Here is a 17,174-nt window from a genome sequence, read left to right as displayed (position 1 = left end):
CCATAAAGGCCTTAAAGTGCTTGAACCCGGTAATTGCTGCTTGATGAGATGAGATGATGAGATATACTTTATGAGATATACTTTATTGCTTGCAGCTATTATCACTATTATTATTATTATTTTATCTTTTTTTTTTTGTGTCAAAATATGATTTAAAATGACTGAATCAACATGACTGCATTAGGTTACACCAAAGAAAGTAATAGTTAAGGGTCAAAAAATAAAAGGCCCCTTAAGCATGTAAGTTACATTAAGGGACTGTTTCTACCTGCACTGACCTTTAATGTAGTAGTAGTTGTAATTATTTTTATTTAAGTGTATGTATATTAATTTATTCTGTTGAATAAATTATATTCTCATTTAGATTAAAACAGAGGTAAATTGTAGCAAAATAACAGATAATCTGAGGAATGTTTCTACCTCTTCAATGTCTTCAAAGACAATACTTTAGTAAAATGAATAGCTCTTGGCATAAACAGTGGTTGAATCACATCAGAAAAAAACATAAATGCAATTTTGACAGAGAAATGCTTGTATAATAACCGTCAAGGCTGCTTGTGCGGTTCATTCAATAAACTTGCACAATCGGCGTGAGAAAGGATTCACTGAGAGTTCTTTCCATTGTTTGGAAATGACAAAATAAATATAATGGCTTTGAAGCCTTTCCGGGATTTTTTTTAGATAAGGATCTTTTGAAGTATGTGACTGTAATTTGACAGAGGACAAGAAATTAAATTCCTCAGCCGTTAAAAAGTTTCACAAACTTGCAGACCTTCAGTTTTGAAATTACACAGGAAGCCAACGAATGCTGGAGCTGAATCAGTAATCAGAGGGAATAGGATATTTTCAATGTCTCTGAGGTCCTGCACCTTCCTATAGTATATGCAGCACAAATGTGATTGAGTTGTCAGCAGTCACCTGTGTGTGTTTGATTGGCTGCTGCACATGCTTGACAGCGGTAACAATGTAGAATCGTGAGATTTAAAGTGTCTCGTCCATTTCAGACCCTTGCTTTCAGTCCTGTTACTTGTTATACTGTCATAGGATATTAAACCTCAGCTTTGAGTGTGTGCTAGCGCTCACATTGTATATTCCCATAGCTGCACAGGGCAGTTAAAACTCATGCCATGGCTATAAAAATGTAACCTGTGGCAAAGCTCTAGTCATGTTGTCAACTAGTGGAACAACTGAAATATCATGACAGACAGGGAGAAAAGTTCTCCCTTCTCTCATTCTTTCTGCACTGTCAGGAGGAGGGTTAATAATGATTTGGAGAACAACTATAGATGGGAGAGCAAGTCTGATGGACACATATTAGATGCTGCTTGGAGCCAACTAGGGCTGGGCGTCGGCGATATGGCCAAAAATTCATAGCTCTGTATTTTTTGATTAAAAGGCGATATACGATATATATCTCGGTACTTTCTACGTTTTTCTATTTGGATAAAGAAAATCTGTATTTATTTAAAAAAAAAAAAAAAAAAATCACATTCTGCCCAATGATATCCTACAAACAATGTTGATATTGAAGTATATGGAAACAAATATAGTTAGGCTATGCAATATATTATGTTAAAAATCACATTACATTCTAACATTGTAACATTACAATCTAAAAAATAATGCTTTTGTTTTTAAATTGACTAAAGGCTAAACTAAAAATGAAAATAAAAATAAAAACAAAAGCATAAACTAATTATATTAGCCTGCATTTGGTTACCCCATTATAATGGTCACTTTCATAAAAATATACTTGTAGGTTTAAAATTCCACATTTAGCACATTTATTGTTTCCAACAACCAATATTTTAGCAGTATGTATATTTTAGTCAGAATTATTGTGATACTATTCTATTGGGCTAAAAAGTGCCTCTTCAGTTCTAGCTGTAGAGTTTACATATGTTATACACATCTGTTGAGCTGTTTCTCTGTGCACAGCTGATGGATTAAAACCATGTAATTGCATTAGTAGGAGCATGAGCGGTGTGAAGAGTGTGTGGTGCAGAGTGTGGGAGGACAGCCTGCTTTACGGTGTTCATAAATATCAGGACCCCTACAGGCTAGAGAATTGAATTTCGATGAAGTCTGTAAATTGTATGTCCAACTTTAAGTGTGTGCGTTTGGATCCAACTCTAATAGCAAGTGGCTCGAGGACATCAGATCTTTGTTGGTCTGAAAGAAGCATCGTGGGCATTAAATCTGATGGGACAGGTGCAAGGCCCAGCACAGATTTTTGTATTTTGAATACAACTTCCACAACAAAAATGTGTCTAATAATGTTGCACAATTATTGTACGTAAAAATGGTGTTTTAAATGCTGTGAACAGTCATACTGTATTATGTCTTATTTTGGTCACTCCACTCAAGTCGTTGTTTTTTTCCATACAATGAAAATTCATATTGGCTGTCAAGTTCAGTTGCATCTGTGTTTGAATTATTACATAAAAATGATATAATAGGTCAGGATTCATGGTGAATACCAACAGCAGTGTGAAATTAAACATTTGTTGACTTAATCTTAAAGTTACCTAACTTTGGGAGCCTGTTTCTGCCACATGGATAAAATGCTTTGGTAAATTATAATTTATTAAATATATTTATTAAAATATAAAGTTATTATTACGAGATAGTCTGAATCATGAGACAAGTCAGGTCAAGACTTTTTCTCTTATCTTTCACTTAATTTCTCAAAAATAAAAGGTCAAATTATCACATAGTATCTCATAATTCTGACTTTAGTATCTTTCAGTTTCGACTGAGTAATAATTTTGAAATAAATAATAATAAATTGAAATTGAGAAGTCAGCTATGACAAAATAATTGACATTTGACATTTTTTCTAATAATTTCAAGTTTTTATGTCATATTTTTGGCCTTTGTAGCTTATAATTATAAAGTTTTAGCTGATAATTTACACTTTTTTTGTCATAATTATGATTTAGTGACAAAAATGGGCTTCCACAATTATGTTCAGTGACTTTCCCAGAATAACAATTTGACATAATCCACACTTGGTGAACTTGATGGTGGCTGAGGGCCTTGTTGGCCCTTGTGCCTGATTAATTCATGTGTCTTTCTCATTGTTCATGCGTTTTAGACCACGCTGATTTATTCATGATGAAATGTGTCTCCTGCTTTGTGTTCTTCAGACTGTGCGCACCATCCGCCGGCGCCGCTGTTACCCGCCGACCTGGAAGCGCTGGGTCTTCTTCCTGTTCCCCGGCACCACCATTGCCACATCAGCGGTGGCCTTATACGCCTTCGTGGAGACGGAGGAGAATTACTTCTACATCCACAGCATCTGGCACATGCTCATCGCCGGGAGCGTCGGCTTCCTTCTTCCGCCACGTGCCAAACCAGACGTGAAAGTCACTCCCCTGAAGCGGCGGCGAGGCTGCGGCTACCAGCTCTGTGTGAACGAGCACGAGGAGATGGGACTGGTGGACCCAGCGATCATTACCATCAACAGCATATGCACCAGCTGATGATGTTTGATGGAGTTTAGCGACGTGGACTTTTATTTGCCTTTCCTCTCCTTTCCTTTGGAATATAAAAACACGGAAAACAAAGCCAGAGAACTTACTGATGCACTGTAAATAACTTTTGACTTTCGACACAGAAACGCGCATATATGTACAAGTTTTTTGTCATCGTTATTTGGATTACTATTATCGTTAATATCGTTTGCATTGTTAGTATCTGGGAATGGTTTGTGTCAGTACAGCGATGCACTGTTATTAGTGCATTATTTAAAACTTCTGAGCTGATTTTGCTGCTACTTGACAGTGACTGTAAAATGAAAAAAAAAAAAAAATGAAAAAAAAAATGTCAGGTAATTTATTCGTTGTTTTCTGGCACTCAAATGACCAAATGTTTTATTGTGTTTAGAGGATGCAAAGGAAGAACATTTTGTGGATGTATTAAGGGCACTGCTTTTTTAGTTTTCTTTCTAAACATCTTTTGCACTGAGACACAAAAATGTGACACTGTACATTTTTAAAATATATAAGTATAGTTATGATCCAGTCACAATGTATACATGTACATGTATAGTATAGTTGTTTTCAGTGGAATGTCTGATTGTACTTTGGATTGCATTGTATTGCCATTGCAGCATAATTGATTGTCGATTTATAGAGGGTTTAGAAAAGTATCCATTGCCAAGACCAGGTTTTAATATGAAACCTCAAATAAATAACCTCATATTTCCGGTTGTATAGTGAGGATCAGAGGGAGACATTTTAAAGCAAAAGCAACTGATAAAACAAATAAACGTTTTATTTTTTCGGTATCAAACCGGATTCATATGTAGCCCTGTGAAAGAGTAATGTGTTACTTCTTGAAAATGACACCATATTTTGATGTCTAATGGATGTGCATAGATTGTCATCATCATACCCAAGTATACTGGAGAGATGAGAAACCGCAAGCAGAGGCCTCTGGGATTCAAAACTCCATTTCTTTTTAAATAAATCGTTTATTCACAACTTCATATTATGACATCATCCTCTGTATGTCAGGTACTATGTTGATGCCTATGAGGACAGTTTCCTTTGGCCTGTAGGATATGCCCATCTGCATCAATGTAATCACTGCACTAGTTCTCTTAAAGTGCTCTCATATCACACATCAATTTCAGTTTCAGCTTCAGGACTGTTTTTCTGTCTTGAGATCACACAATGATACAATATATCCTACCATAACTGCCTTTGACTAGGGAAGAATCATCATGTGTCATGCTACTTGTTAATGAATAATTATCATCGTACTTCAGGCTGAACATTTCTACAACTTGTACACCACTTTTAGTTATACATACATCCATTGACTTTCCATTGCACAGAAACAGTGTTGAACATTATGACCTTAACTGCATAATGCCATATTGTTATTACCAGTAATTTATTTCATTATTTATTTTCTTGATTAACAAGTAAAAATGTCACAATTCCAGCCTTACTGAGCAATGCTGCAAACTCTCCCTTTGCGCCACCTGGTGATGATTTCGCAAATAAGCGTTGAATTTAACCATGGCTTCGCTTCCAACTGTGAATGTTTTGGGCATATACTACCAATTCAAAAGTTTGGGTTTAGTAAGATTTTTTTTTTTTTTTTAAGACGATTCTTATTCTCAGCAAGGCTGCATTTATTAAATCAAAAATTCATCAACTAACCATTCAGAAATGTCTTGTTGCATTCTACATGTTGTCACTTCTTCTTGCGTCTCTCCGGTTTGAACATAAACATTGACATTTTCAGTGCATGTCTGTGTGAGGTACAAGGACAAAAACTGTTGCAGCTCCGCCCCATGTGCTGGGAGCAGCAGCTCATTTGCATTTAAAGGGACACACACAAAAACGGTGCGTTTTTGCTCACCCTCAAAAAGTGACAATTTTAACATGCTATATAAAAATATCTGTGGGGTATTTTGAGCTAAAACTTCACATACACACTCTGGGGACATCAAAGACTTATTTTACATCTTGTGAAAAGGGCATTATACCACCCCTTTAATATGTTTGTGGAAGCTTTAATACATTTTTAGCAGGATTCTTTGATAAATAGACAGTTCAAAAGAACAGCATTTATTTTAAATTTGTTAAAACAATGGGAAGTCTTTTTGTTACTTTTGATCAATTTAATTTACTCAATTTAATCAACTGTACTTGCTGAATAAAAATTCATTGAATCTTACAGACCCCAAACTTTTACAAAGTGAATGAAGTGATTTTATGATAATAATCAACATATAAAGAATCTTAATTTAGTGAACCCTGTCCTCCCACATCCACATACAAATCAAGCCCTCCCTAAACCAGATTTTCTGTGATCCAGCATTTTGTGTTTGATATGCAGCTTTTTGCCAAAGGGCATTTATGCTCATTTCTCCTCACACAACACATTCTCTAAGGCTCTGTCATGTGCCGAAGCAATCTTTTGCAATTTTCCTAGTCAAAATGGTAATGGATGAGAGATGTCACGCTGAGATTGGGGACACGGTGAGATTGGCCGTGGTTAGATGGCGAGTAGGTAAACGAGGTAGGCTTCTAAGCTAATGAAAGCCATTTATATCACTCATTTAAAATCATTTTCAATTCACAAAATGTCCTTTAACTGTGCCTCAGTTTGCAGTGTAATTAGGACATGGTATTAAAATTCTTATCTAATCCATGTGCTTTCAGTAAATGTCTGGGTGTCTGTATTGCAAAGGAAGTGGCTCAGCAGGAGTCTAAACTGACAGCGAACTGGGCGCAGTGTCACAAATGGGAGGAGCGGCATAACATGTTTTAATTAAGATATGCATGTGTTTGCAGCCACTGAGAGCAGAGTGACAGCACATGAATTATACAAGTCCAAAGAATGAACAACACTTAAGCCTGACACCCACTCTAAAACATGAAGTATAGTGGTTGAGCAGGAAACGTGACTAACACTCTGGAAAAACTGGAAAGAAGCATTATGCTTTAGGAACAAAGACGTTTTAAACAGGTCACTATTGAAATGCATACAATGATCCATGTTTCATTAAATCATGTGTTTTTATTCATAATTTACATTTTAACAGACAAACATCGTTACTCAAGTCTTGCTCTGTGTCATCAGTGCATTGGATAGTATGAATGGACTATGCAGTTTCTGTCATAGTTTGTGCGTTCCTGCATTATTTCAGTATTAAAGATGGAGAACGTAGTGGTGTTAGAAGACATTTAAATCTATTGTCTGTATTTCCCCTACTGTCATCAAATGTAGCTAATTGCAGAAATAATGACTGTTTTCTAATCTGTTTTCTTAAAACACTCCTTGTCTTCTATTGGTTAAATAATCTGATGATCCCGCCCCAATCTCATGCCATTTGTTGAGCTGTTGTTGGGCAGTTTTGGATGATCAAACAAAGAATTTAAAAGCAGCACAAAGTCAGCAATTAAACTTTTTTGGCAGGGATCAACTTATTAATGTTTTACAGTTGTCTCTGCATAAAAAAAATGGTCTAGGAAAAAGCATTTTAATATCAAAAAGTACACACTTCAGCTTTAAGCAATAACGACAGATTCTGCAACAAAAATGGAATAGTCTTGAATGTATACTTCCGTATAATTCCTGGCTTTATAACCGAGACAATGAGGGGAACAGCAAAGAACTAAAATCAAAACTGACAGTGCAGCCAATCAGCACAATAAAGATAGACCACCTCATTTTTTTTACAATCACGAAATCTGCTTCAGCAGCATTTTTTTTTTTTTTTTTTTGCATTGGCACAAAATGTTTAAACTATCTTTACAAAACTCTATCAATCTATCAAAAGCAACGCAGTCTCATGGCAATTCGTAACTCATGGCAACTTTTTTTTGGCGAATTGGTGTCTAAGTTGTATAAATTTGTACAATCTCATTTATATGTTTATGTAAGATCTGTTTGCACCCCACTGGCATTTTAGTAAAAGGACCTTGAAGCTTTTTTCCCCTAAACAATTTCCATAACAATCACATGGTACAATCGCTAACTCGTGAAATAGTTATTACTCGCATTTTCGTTTTTTTCCAAACAACAAATCAGCAACTCCAGAAGCAAAAAACCTTCACTTAGTTTTCTCATGTAGTCAAACATTGAAAAAAGTGATTAAAACTTCATAAAAACATCTGTAGGTGTTTATCAAAACAACGTTATAAAGCAGCAGTCCTTCACTCATCAGGTTCATCAAAATCGATTCACTGTGCACTGCATAGTCACTGCATGATTCACAGGATCAAACAAAACCAAAAAAATCAATATGAAGACATCTCAGGAGGGCATTTGAAAACGCTGAAAGGAGAGAACATTAAGGATATAACAGGGGAACTATTCTATTTTTAAAAAAGAATTGCTGAAAGTCTGTCTCTTAAAACACTAAAACACAAAAATTACATTCACATAAAGAACATTCCCTGTAATGTGAGGCTGGACATAACAACAGTCATGGGGAGTGTGCGTGCAGTGCTCTTAAAGTGAATTCTTTTCTTTCTTTCTTTTTTGCCTTAGTATCCATCAGCATTAACCTTAGTGGCTCCATAGGCTCCTACATGTTTTGCTTTCAGCTGCAGATGCATGGACAGAAAGCCACCTGAACATTCCCCCAGCTCCTTTACCCACCTGTCTCGCTCTGAAAGCATACGGAAGACAACAGTGTTGTTTGTGGCGACAGACATACAGCCAGACAGAGACCCAGGACCTCCCTGCTCTATATGTAGCAGAGGACTGCTCACAGTCTCAGGAACAGACAGCCCAACGTCAACCAGGTTTCTCAGCATAACCACAGAATGAATCAGAGCAGAAAGCCCTCCAGTCACAGCAACAAACAGCGTCTCGTCGTCTTGATCCTCTTCGTTTTCATATATCTTGAGCACTAGAGGAAAATTAAAATAAGGAACCTGAGTGATGTCTGAGGTAAAGTCATTGAGAATGACTCCGCTACTTGGTAAGCATTGCCCGGATCCCCATGTGCTGTTGAGCGAGGTGGAGATTACTATGAAATTGCCGTGACTATCAAGGACTCCTACATGACTGCTTGTGGTATTTAATGTGAATATCTCTCTCTGACTTGTGTTGAAGAATTCATTCACCAAATGCAAGAGAGCATTATAAGAGGCAGAGGCATTCCCGAGATCTCCGTGGCTCAGAAAAGTAAGGTTTTGCTCTCGCACTCTATCTAATAAATTGGATACCATTGCACCTGCGAGATTTAAGGGGGCTGAAAGAATCATGTATTTCTCCTTTTCCAAGATAAGGGGCTCATTGATTTCTCCGCTGCCGGCTTGAACGGCAGCAAGGAATGCCGGCCGCTCAGCTTCAGAAATATCTTGAGCCAATTTTACGGCTAGCTTTTCTGGGAAATGGAAGCCATTTAGGCTGACGTTCAGCAAAAGTTCTGATAGATTCCTATTGGCAACAATGTCGCCCTCTGATTTCACACGGCCGTCCGTATCACAGAACAGATCGGACAATCCTGGCTGGAGTATTTTGTCCTTGTGGGCTTTTAAAGCCTTGGAGAGGATTCCATCGATAAGGAAACCGTCTTTAGCAAGTTTCGTGGCGCCCTCAAAAAGCCGACTCCATTCTAAATGCCCGTAGTTGGAGTGCAGCAGATGAAGGCCCTGCAATAATGAGGGAGCCCTGTATGTAGGCAGCTTCTGAAAGGTGTCATGTATTGCTTTAAATGATTTTGTCGAGTGATTGTACAAAATTGCAGAAAACACTCCACCTTGAAGAAAAGGGAAGCACAAATGAACCATTCAACAGCCTCAAAAAAACAAAACTTCATGCTTTTAGTAACCTCATGAAAGGCAAATTCAGCGGTAATTAGTTGTAGACATTAACAACAGTATGCATTTGAGAGTCTAAACTGCTCAAATATTCATGTAGAAGGGATTTTTTTGACCTTTCATAAACATTATTTTACATCTAAAGAGACTTAAAACTACTTGTTTAAACCATTTGAAATGCATAACACTTCAACAAAACTTTCTCGTGGTATTTTTAGAGAATTACACTGAATACTGGAAGTTAAACATTAAAACTTTGATTTCAGGAAATTACATCACTCTTCGAAAAGAGATAAAAATCAATCACATATCTCAAAATCAGTAATGAATGTTAATAGCATTGGCTGTGCTGTTGTCGAGGCCAACTCCTTCGAGTCCAAGACCAAAAGAGGATTGTGTATACAAGACCATAATTTCGTTTTAGATTTTCAACAAAACCTGTCTCCATACTGGCGTGATGAATGCGATCTTCAACCAGATGGAACTGGATTAAAAATTTTGAATGTCCCAATCCCAATCTAACTTCTGACCTGCCTGAATCATCATTTTCATGCATTGTTCGTTTTATTGGCCAGACAAGGTTTTTTCTCCATTCTGTCACCTGATGGAGTTTGAGTTCCTTGCCACTGTCGCCTCTGGTTTGCTTTGTTGGGGACACTTAATATTCAACAATATTATTGATCTGCATGCACTGACACCATTGTATGAGAACTTAACTGAGATGGACGAGGACATACTGTTTTCTCCAGAGCTGCTGTATAGAAAAATTAACTAAATTAATAACTAATGATTTTTACAACAGAAATGAATCAACACTGAACTTACTTAAAGGGATAGTTCGGCCAAAAATGATATTAAACCCATGATTTACTCACCCTCAAGCCGTTCGAGATGCATATGTCAATCATTTTTCAGACGAACACATTTTCAGTTATTTTAGAAAATGTCTTAAGGCTACGTTCACACTGCAGGCTGAAACGACCCAATTCCGATTTTTTTGCCCCTATGCGACCTGTATCTGATCTTTTCATGACAGTCTGAACAACACAGATCGGATCTTTTAAAATGCGACCCAGGCCACTTGGGTATGTGGTCCAAATCCGATACGTATCCGATCTTTTGAAATTGCGACTTCAGTCTGAACGGCCAGGTCGCATGTATCCGACCTGCACGTCTTTGATACGCGACAAACGTCATAAATCTGCGTTGAAGTAGTCGTCGGTTTGAAAACGGACTGCATATTCGTCGAGCTGAGGTAAATCGGCCGATCGCGTCGACCTCGACGAGCCCGTTAATTAAAAAAATAAATAAAAGCCCACGGCCACCATCATTATATATCCAATGTGAATAAGAGTAGACTAACGTTATGTTAACTTATTTGTGCTGATATTAGATAGGTCAGCGGCGGCTGCTGGCTATTGTGTAACGCAGTGGCGGTTCTACATTGAATTACACCCTGGGCGAGACCCCCTTCGAGCGACGAGTCACCCCCCTGTCACTCACGACAAGTCATGACCAGAAGTCAAGACTAAACCAATTCACCTTGGTGGTGGTGACCAAGTAATCGTTTTTTTTATTAGCCATTCAGACAATTCAGAAAAACAAAAATGTGCAGGAAATATAGAGGCCTGTATTTATAATATTATGAATGAAATGTGCGTTATTTGGAAGAAAGTCGAGGTGTGACTGACTTAGATAACTATATGGATCCCCCCCTTGTCCGTTCCATTTGGGAGAGACCCAGAGGTGAACTGTCATCTGCGCCCGCGCCTCCGCGCCCGCTCCCCTTTCCCCTTCTCAAACAAACAGCTTCTCAGCACGGCATCTTCTCGGCAAGCAGGGGCACCTGCAGCTGCAGGGGGCGCAAATTTGCCAATTCCCCACACAGTGAAATGATAGATAATAGAAAACCGCTTCGCGGCGCAGATTTTTTTTTTTTTTTTTTCTCTGCTCGTGCCGGCAGCGCCGCCCCCCCAAAAATGCCGCCCCGGCCAATTGCCCGGTTCGCCCGTGCCAAAAACCGCTACTGGTGTAACGGTCGCTGCGCGTGCTCGTGTGTGTGTGTGTGTGTGTGAGAATCACAGTTAGTTGAAGTTTAGCTACTTCCGCAAACAACAAGTGACGTCGTTGACCGTTGAGTACTCTTTTGCCCATGCGGGTCACTTCTGGGTCATTTCACGTTCACACAGGAGATCACAAAAGGTCGCATTTAATTGGAAATGTGAACGGCCTTGCAAAAAAATCTGATTAAAAAAAAAAAACGGAATTGAGCATTAAGCCCTGCAGTGTGAACGCAGCAGATCTTTCAGTGGTTATAATGTCAAGTTATGGGGTCCACTCCTTCAAGTCCCAAAAATGTGCATGCATCCTTCACAAAAGTAATCCATTCGGCTCCAGGGGGATAAACGAAGGCCTTCTGAGGGTAATCCGTGCGGTTTTGTCGTAAAACTATACATATTTAAAACTTTATAAATGAAAATAACTGGCTTCCGGCAACGGTCGACGCGCGTTCACAGGAGATGGATGCTGGCGTATGACGTAGGACGTAGCGTAGTAAGAGTCGTTTAACCGCACGGATTACCCTCAGAAGGCCTTCGTTTATCCCCCTGGAGCCGGATGGATTACTTTTGTGAAGGATGCATGCACATTTTTGGGACTTGAAGGAGTGGACCCCATAGCTTCACACTATAACCACTGAAAGATCTAAGACATTTTCTAAAATAACTGAAAATGTGTTCGTCTGAAAAATGATTGACATATGCATCTCGAACGGCTTGAGGGTGAGTAAATCATGGGTTTAATATCATTTTTGGCCGAACTATCCCTTTAAGCTGGACAACAACACTATTTTCTTTCAGAGCTGCTGTACAGCCGAAACAAACATTGTCGCATTATTTTCCTGTTATCACCGTAAAAGTGATACTGCTTTGAAACAATATGTATTGTAAAAAGCATTATATAAATAAATGTGACTTGATTTGACTTGATCTTGTAATGGGCTTAGAAGCATGCAGACTAATTGTTGAGTCAGATTCAACCCTATTCTGCTCTTTGTCTTGACTCAGATTCCAATGAGCTGGTCTCGACTACAACACTGAGAATTTGACTTTTTGTTCTGACCAACCGAGACTGTTCCCCTGAAATATCTGATTTGTGAAGGAAGGTGAAGTGATAAAAAGTACACAATACTGACCTAATCCAGCAGTGTGTGGATGAACAACTCCTAGGCAGAGTAAAGCAGCAATCCCGGCATCAACCACATTCCCTTGCTCCTGGAGAAGCTTCTTACCAATACTGGAGCAGTTTGCTATAAAGAAAAAGTCACACTGAATGCATCAAGATATGTTTTGAAACACATTTATGGATTTTCTGTCATAACACACATTTTTATTATAAATGTTAATGAAAGGAGTCATGCCTGAGTCTGTGATGACAGCAGCATTGTGGTACAGTGGTTGACTGTGCTCATGAGTGTGATCATGATTATGATTATCTTTGTGGTCGTGGTCCTTGTCGTGATCATCATCGTGATCATCATCTTTTCCATGCTTGTGGTGTTCGTGGTCTTCATCCTCAGAGGTCTTGTGTGTCTTGTTAGGCTCCTGATGATGTGACAGGTCCTGACGCTCTTCAACTCCAGGCCAATAGCAATTCCATTCATACAACAAAAATCCAAAAACAATTCCCAGAAGAATCATAGCCACCATGACCCTGATACAGGTGTCTCTTTTCCTTATCTGTCTTTGCTGATTGATGAAGGACCTGTAGAGAGTAAGAACAATAAGAGTCTGGAGGGACTGTATTCATAAAGCACAAATATAAAGTAGTTTTTATTTGATTTTATATGCTGCTCTAAATCAGTATTTTAGTGGCTGGCCCATCACTTTGATCTGGTGGCTGATAGCTGGAATACAATGCAAAGTTGGACAGTGAATAGTTCAAACAAAAATGAAAATTCTGTCATTACTTACTCATGGTCTTATTGTTTACATCTGTACGATAGTGCCAGGCGCAGACTAGAACCAGTGGCTTTAACTTCCATTTAAATGCGAATGCTAATTGAAATGATCAGCTTCAATTGGTCGAATTTTATCAATTCCAGTCTGTTTCTCACAAAGTTTTTGTATGACTTCACAAGACTTGTGATATAGTCCGCAAGTCATATGCGCTAATTTTACAATACGTTTATCATGTTTAGAAGAATTCCTTCTTAAAAAAAATCTTTCAGACCATTTTGTGAACTAGTTTGACTGATTTATTGAAACAATTTTTGTTGTTGTTGTTGTTGTTGTTCTTTTTAAATTGAAGAGTGATTGCTGCATGATTGGCATGATTGGAAAAAAAAAAAAAAAATCTAGAATTTTAGATGATTACTGATTAAATGTATAGCTGAAGAAAATTAATTACAACTCTTATCTGGCAGGAGGAGAACATTTACACTGGACACCCTCCTGCTGCTGCTGCTGCTGCTGCTGCTAGCGACGCGACGCGGCCAAACGTGAAAGATGATCCGATTACAGTCAATGCAGGTGTTCTGCGTTGCCGTTTGTCTCGTCGCGTCGCGTCGCGTCTCTAGCAGGGTAGAGCACCTGTTGTCGCACACTCGTACTAACATCAATGAAAGCAGCCACGACATGAGAGAAAATGCAATTCACAATAAATCAGATTCTTTTGAAATTAACGTGCACAACAGACGTCAAACTCATTTTACTTTCATTTTGTCACTTACGAATGGAAATCTATCGTAATTTCTTCATTGTCTTCTTCTTCGGTACAATCGTTGTCGTTATCATCTTGCATATCGCTTGCAAGTACTTTATATTTAACAGTGCTCTGTACCATTTTCCCCGTGTGCATTTTGGCTAAGTTAAAACATTGAATCCGGTAGCCTAACCTATAATCCACTTCCTGTTCGTCCTGTCAGGCCAGGTAAACTACACAAACCCTATTGATGGGCGTGCACGTCAGTTTCAAGACATTTGTTTATATAATATATAAAATATCAGAAGTCTTAATATATAAAAATAATTATATAATTTATTGGGTCCTTTCAATTGGTAGGTGGCTGTCACAAAACCTAACCCCTAAATTTCAACTTTTAATTTTAGCATTTTATTCCATTGCATATATATTTATATAGGCTACTCAAACCAAAGTTTTAAGGTTTGGTTTAGTAGTAGGCTATGCTTTACTAAAAGTAGTGCTATGCTATGAAAAATTGTAGCCTTGAAATGAAATACGCATAAGTGACTGGTTTCTCTCTAGCAGTGATTTTTTTTTATTTTTATTTTTTTTTTTTAAAGGCCATACAAATTACGTGTATGTGTCTACAGAAAATGACTTTCAGAAATAAACTCACCCTGAGAAATATTCTAGAGTACAACATATGACAACTAACACTATAGTTTCCCCTATTTCTGCTGAAACACTGTAGTTAGAATTAGTGTTACTAGTAAGCTAAACATAAATGTTTTTTTATCCTCTATGGAAGTCAGATCTGTTCACAAAGGCTCGGGCTCAAGGTGAGGCAGTTGGGCTTGTCTGTGCTGATTCTCGATGTTCCAGTGACCTGGAAGCGAGCTGAGACCATAAGCCTCAATATTCCTTTCAAAGTGCATGTGACTCCAAATCTCCATCTTCAAGGGAATCATGGTGCACGGCTTCCCATCTTATTTACTTTTTGACATTTACTGGAAGGTTTTCAAACATGCAGAATGTAATTGAATATAAAATTCCCCGCAGAGATGGTGAGAAGCACTGTCATATCGACATACAGCGAGAGATTGAGAATCTCAGCAATACTGACCAGCTTAAATGTCACTCATGTGGTTATGACTTTATTTGTTTATACCCTCTGTTCTCAGGGCATCACTTGCCCCCTATTCCACATGTGGCTCTACAGCGGTATTCAAATACACCTCTATACAGCCCTGAATGTCAGCACATTAGAAGAATGCAAAAAAAGAAAAGGAAGTTTCCATGGAGTACTATCTCTTTGATCAGTTTTATGTGTGTTTGAATAGACTTTGAAGCTAGGTGATTCGTAAGATATACTGTCTGGCACTTGCTCCTTTGTGAGGGTTGTCTCTTTTTGTTTTGCCTGGTGCTTTTTGAAAGAAACATGCCATTATTATCCCTGTGGAGGGGATTTAGAAGATCTGCATCAGACTATTTATGCATCAGACTATTTATAATGAAAAACAAAAAGGTGGTTCTCAGAAGGCACAATTCACAGGCAAAGATATTGTCAACAGATTCAGTCAAACTTTTCTCATCCGTATTTGTGCCAATATTGTGAACATGCATATCATTATTTTTGTGCAAAGCATAAACATTGCAAAAGAAAACAGATAATGTCCTTTACAGGACACGGCGATGCTTACAAACACTGAGGCACCAACAAAAGGAGCTACAAGACATTGTAATATATATATAGGCTATAATACACACACACAATTTATACATATTACACTTACTAATTTAATGTAGAGAACAAAAACAGAAACCCAAAGATGCCTAAAACATGAAAAAACACCTAACCCTTGACAGCAGCATGGATTCCAAACTTACAACAGAAGATAAAGATAGCTTAGCATGAGGGGAATGGATGTGGATAAAATAATAAATAGGCTACTGTCAGAATTTGTAATTGCTTCTGGTCCTTGAAGTCATGATTCTGTATCCCCTCTTAATTGGATAGACCTGAAGGCTTCCTCAGCAGTTTATCATATCATAACCCATGGACAGCCCAAAACGGCCTGTTTAAAGTCTGGTGATTCGACCTGTTGTTGCTTCTTAAAGCTTTGTGTGGATGTGTATGGTAAGTCAAAAAGAACAAGCTCATGTCCTTGGTACTGGTTCAAATGGGGAATAAGGATTTGAAAATTATTGATGGGAAAGGATTTGCAGTTAGGCACTAAAACAGTCTTCTACTGGTGCTATTTATTTGAATAGCACTCACGTTTTAAAGGTTATTATGCTCCTCTGTGATAAGGTATGTGTTATTTGATAAGACCATTAATTTGGTGGCAGGCTGGCATTTGACAGCACTTTTCAACTAGTGATACCACTAAACTGTGAGTTCTAGCTGTATTTGTGAGAAATCTGTGAGAGTCTCCATAAACCTAGTAATAGATTAAGACAGACAGTCTAATAGTCTGATGCAGTAGCAGTATGTGAACATAATTGGTTGTTATTGTGCAAATATATTTAATCATCTTTAACTGAAATTGTATACTTAAACTAAAATGAAAGAAAAATTTGACGATTTATTAGCACTTTTGAGGAGTGGCATACGAGACTTTTAAGTTTGTATATATATATATATATATATATATATAGTGATGGTGGCAATCATAACACTGCCTTATTTGAGAAGCATATCAAAAGATAATTATGGAGAATATGGTGCACTGATGACAAAGCACTTAGGAAATTTTCTGTTTAAGAAATGTTTAAAAATTAACTGTTTAAAAATTGTTTATGTTTTAAACGTTCTAGTCTAAGGAAAATGATCCTTAGATGGTAGATAAAAATACTAATTGAAATTAAAAACTAAAATGGTGGCAAACCTTTTTAGTTCATACACTGTCAGAAATAGGGGTACAGTAGGAGTCCATTTCTGTCCGCCAAGGTACAATCTACACTAACGTACGCCCTAGGGCTTATTATTGGACCTCAAGGTACATATATGTACCTTTTTGAGGGTCAAAAAGCATTAAAAAGTACATATATGTACCGTTTCTTTTAAAGGTTAAGGTACAATATTGTACCCTTGAGGGTACAGCCCCAGTGACAAGCCATTGTACCCTAAAGGTACAATTACGTACTTTATTTTCTGAGAATGTATGTATATTTGTTCCTCTTATCAGCAGTGGC

The 17,174-nt window shown here is 37.8% G+C and overlaps 2 protein-coding genes across 3 annotated transcripts in view; one reads left to right on the top strand and one right to left on the bottom strand.

Moving 5' to 3' along the window:
• The window catches only part of tmem8b (transmembrane protein 8B), a 148,795-nt gene extending 144,310 nt beyond the window's left edge, over positions 1-4,485 (top strand). For both annotated transcript variants that reach the window (XM_084415234.1, XM_084415233.1), the window contains one exon: positions 3,150-4,485. In XM_084415234.1, the coding sequence (XP_084271360.1) occupies positions 3,150-3,485 (336 nt within the window). In that variant the 3' untranslated portion in view covers positions 3,486-4,485. The remainder of the gene's footprint in view (positions 1-3,149) is intronic.
• A 2,762-nt stretch (positions 4,486-7,247) lies between these two features.
• On the bottom strand, positions 7,248-14,214 carry ggt6 (gamma-glutamyltransferase 6). The gene is made up of 4 exons (XM_084415189.1): positions 14,026-14,214; positions 12,715-13,058; positions 12,490-12,603; positions 7,248-9,235 (listed from the first exon to the last, which is right to left on the bottom strand). The coding sequence occupies exons 1-4, from the start codon at positions 14,151-14,153 to the stop codon at positions 8,013-8,015; spliced, it is 1,809 nt and encodes a 602-aa protein (XP_084271315.1). The 5' UTR covers positions 14,154-14,214; the 3' UTR covers positions 7,248-8,012.
• Positions 14,215-17,174: the final 2,960 nt, after the last annotated feature.

The sequence above is a fragment of the Rutilus rutilus genome, assembly GCF_951802725.1.
Source record: "Rutilus rutilus genome assembly, chromosome: 7".
Lineage (NCBI taxonomy): Eukaryota > Metazoa > Chordata > Actinopteri > Cypriniformes > Leuciscidae > Rutilus > Rutilus rutilus.
This window is presented reverse-complemented; position numbering and strand designations above follow the sequence as displayed.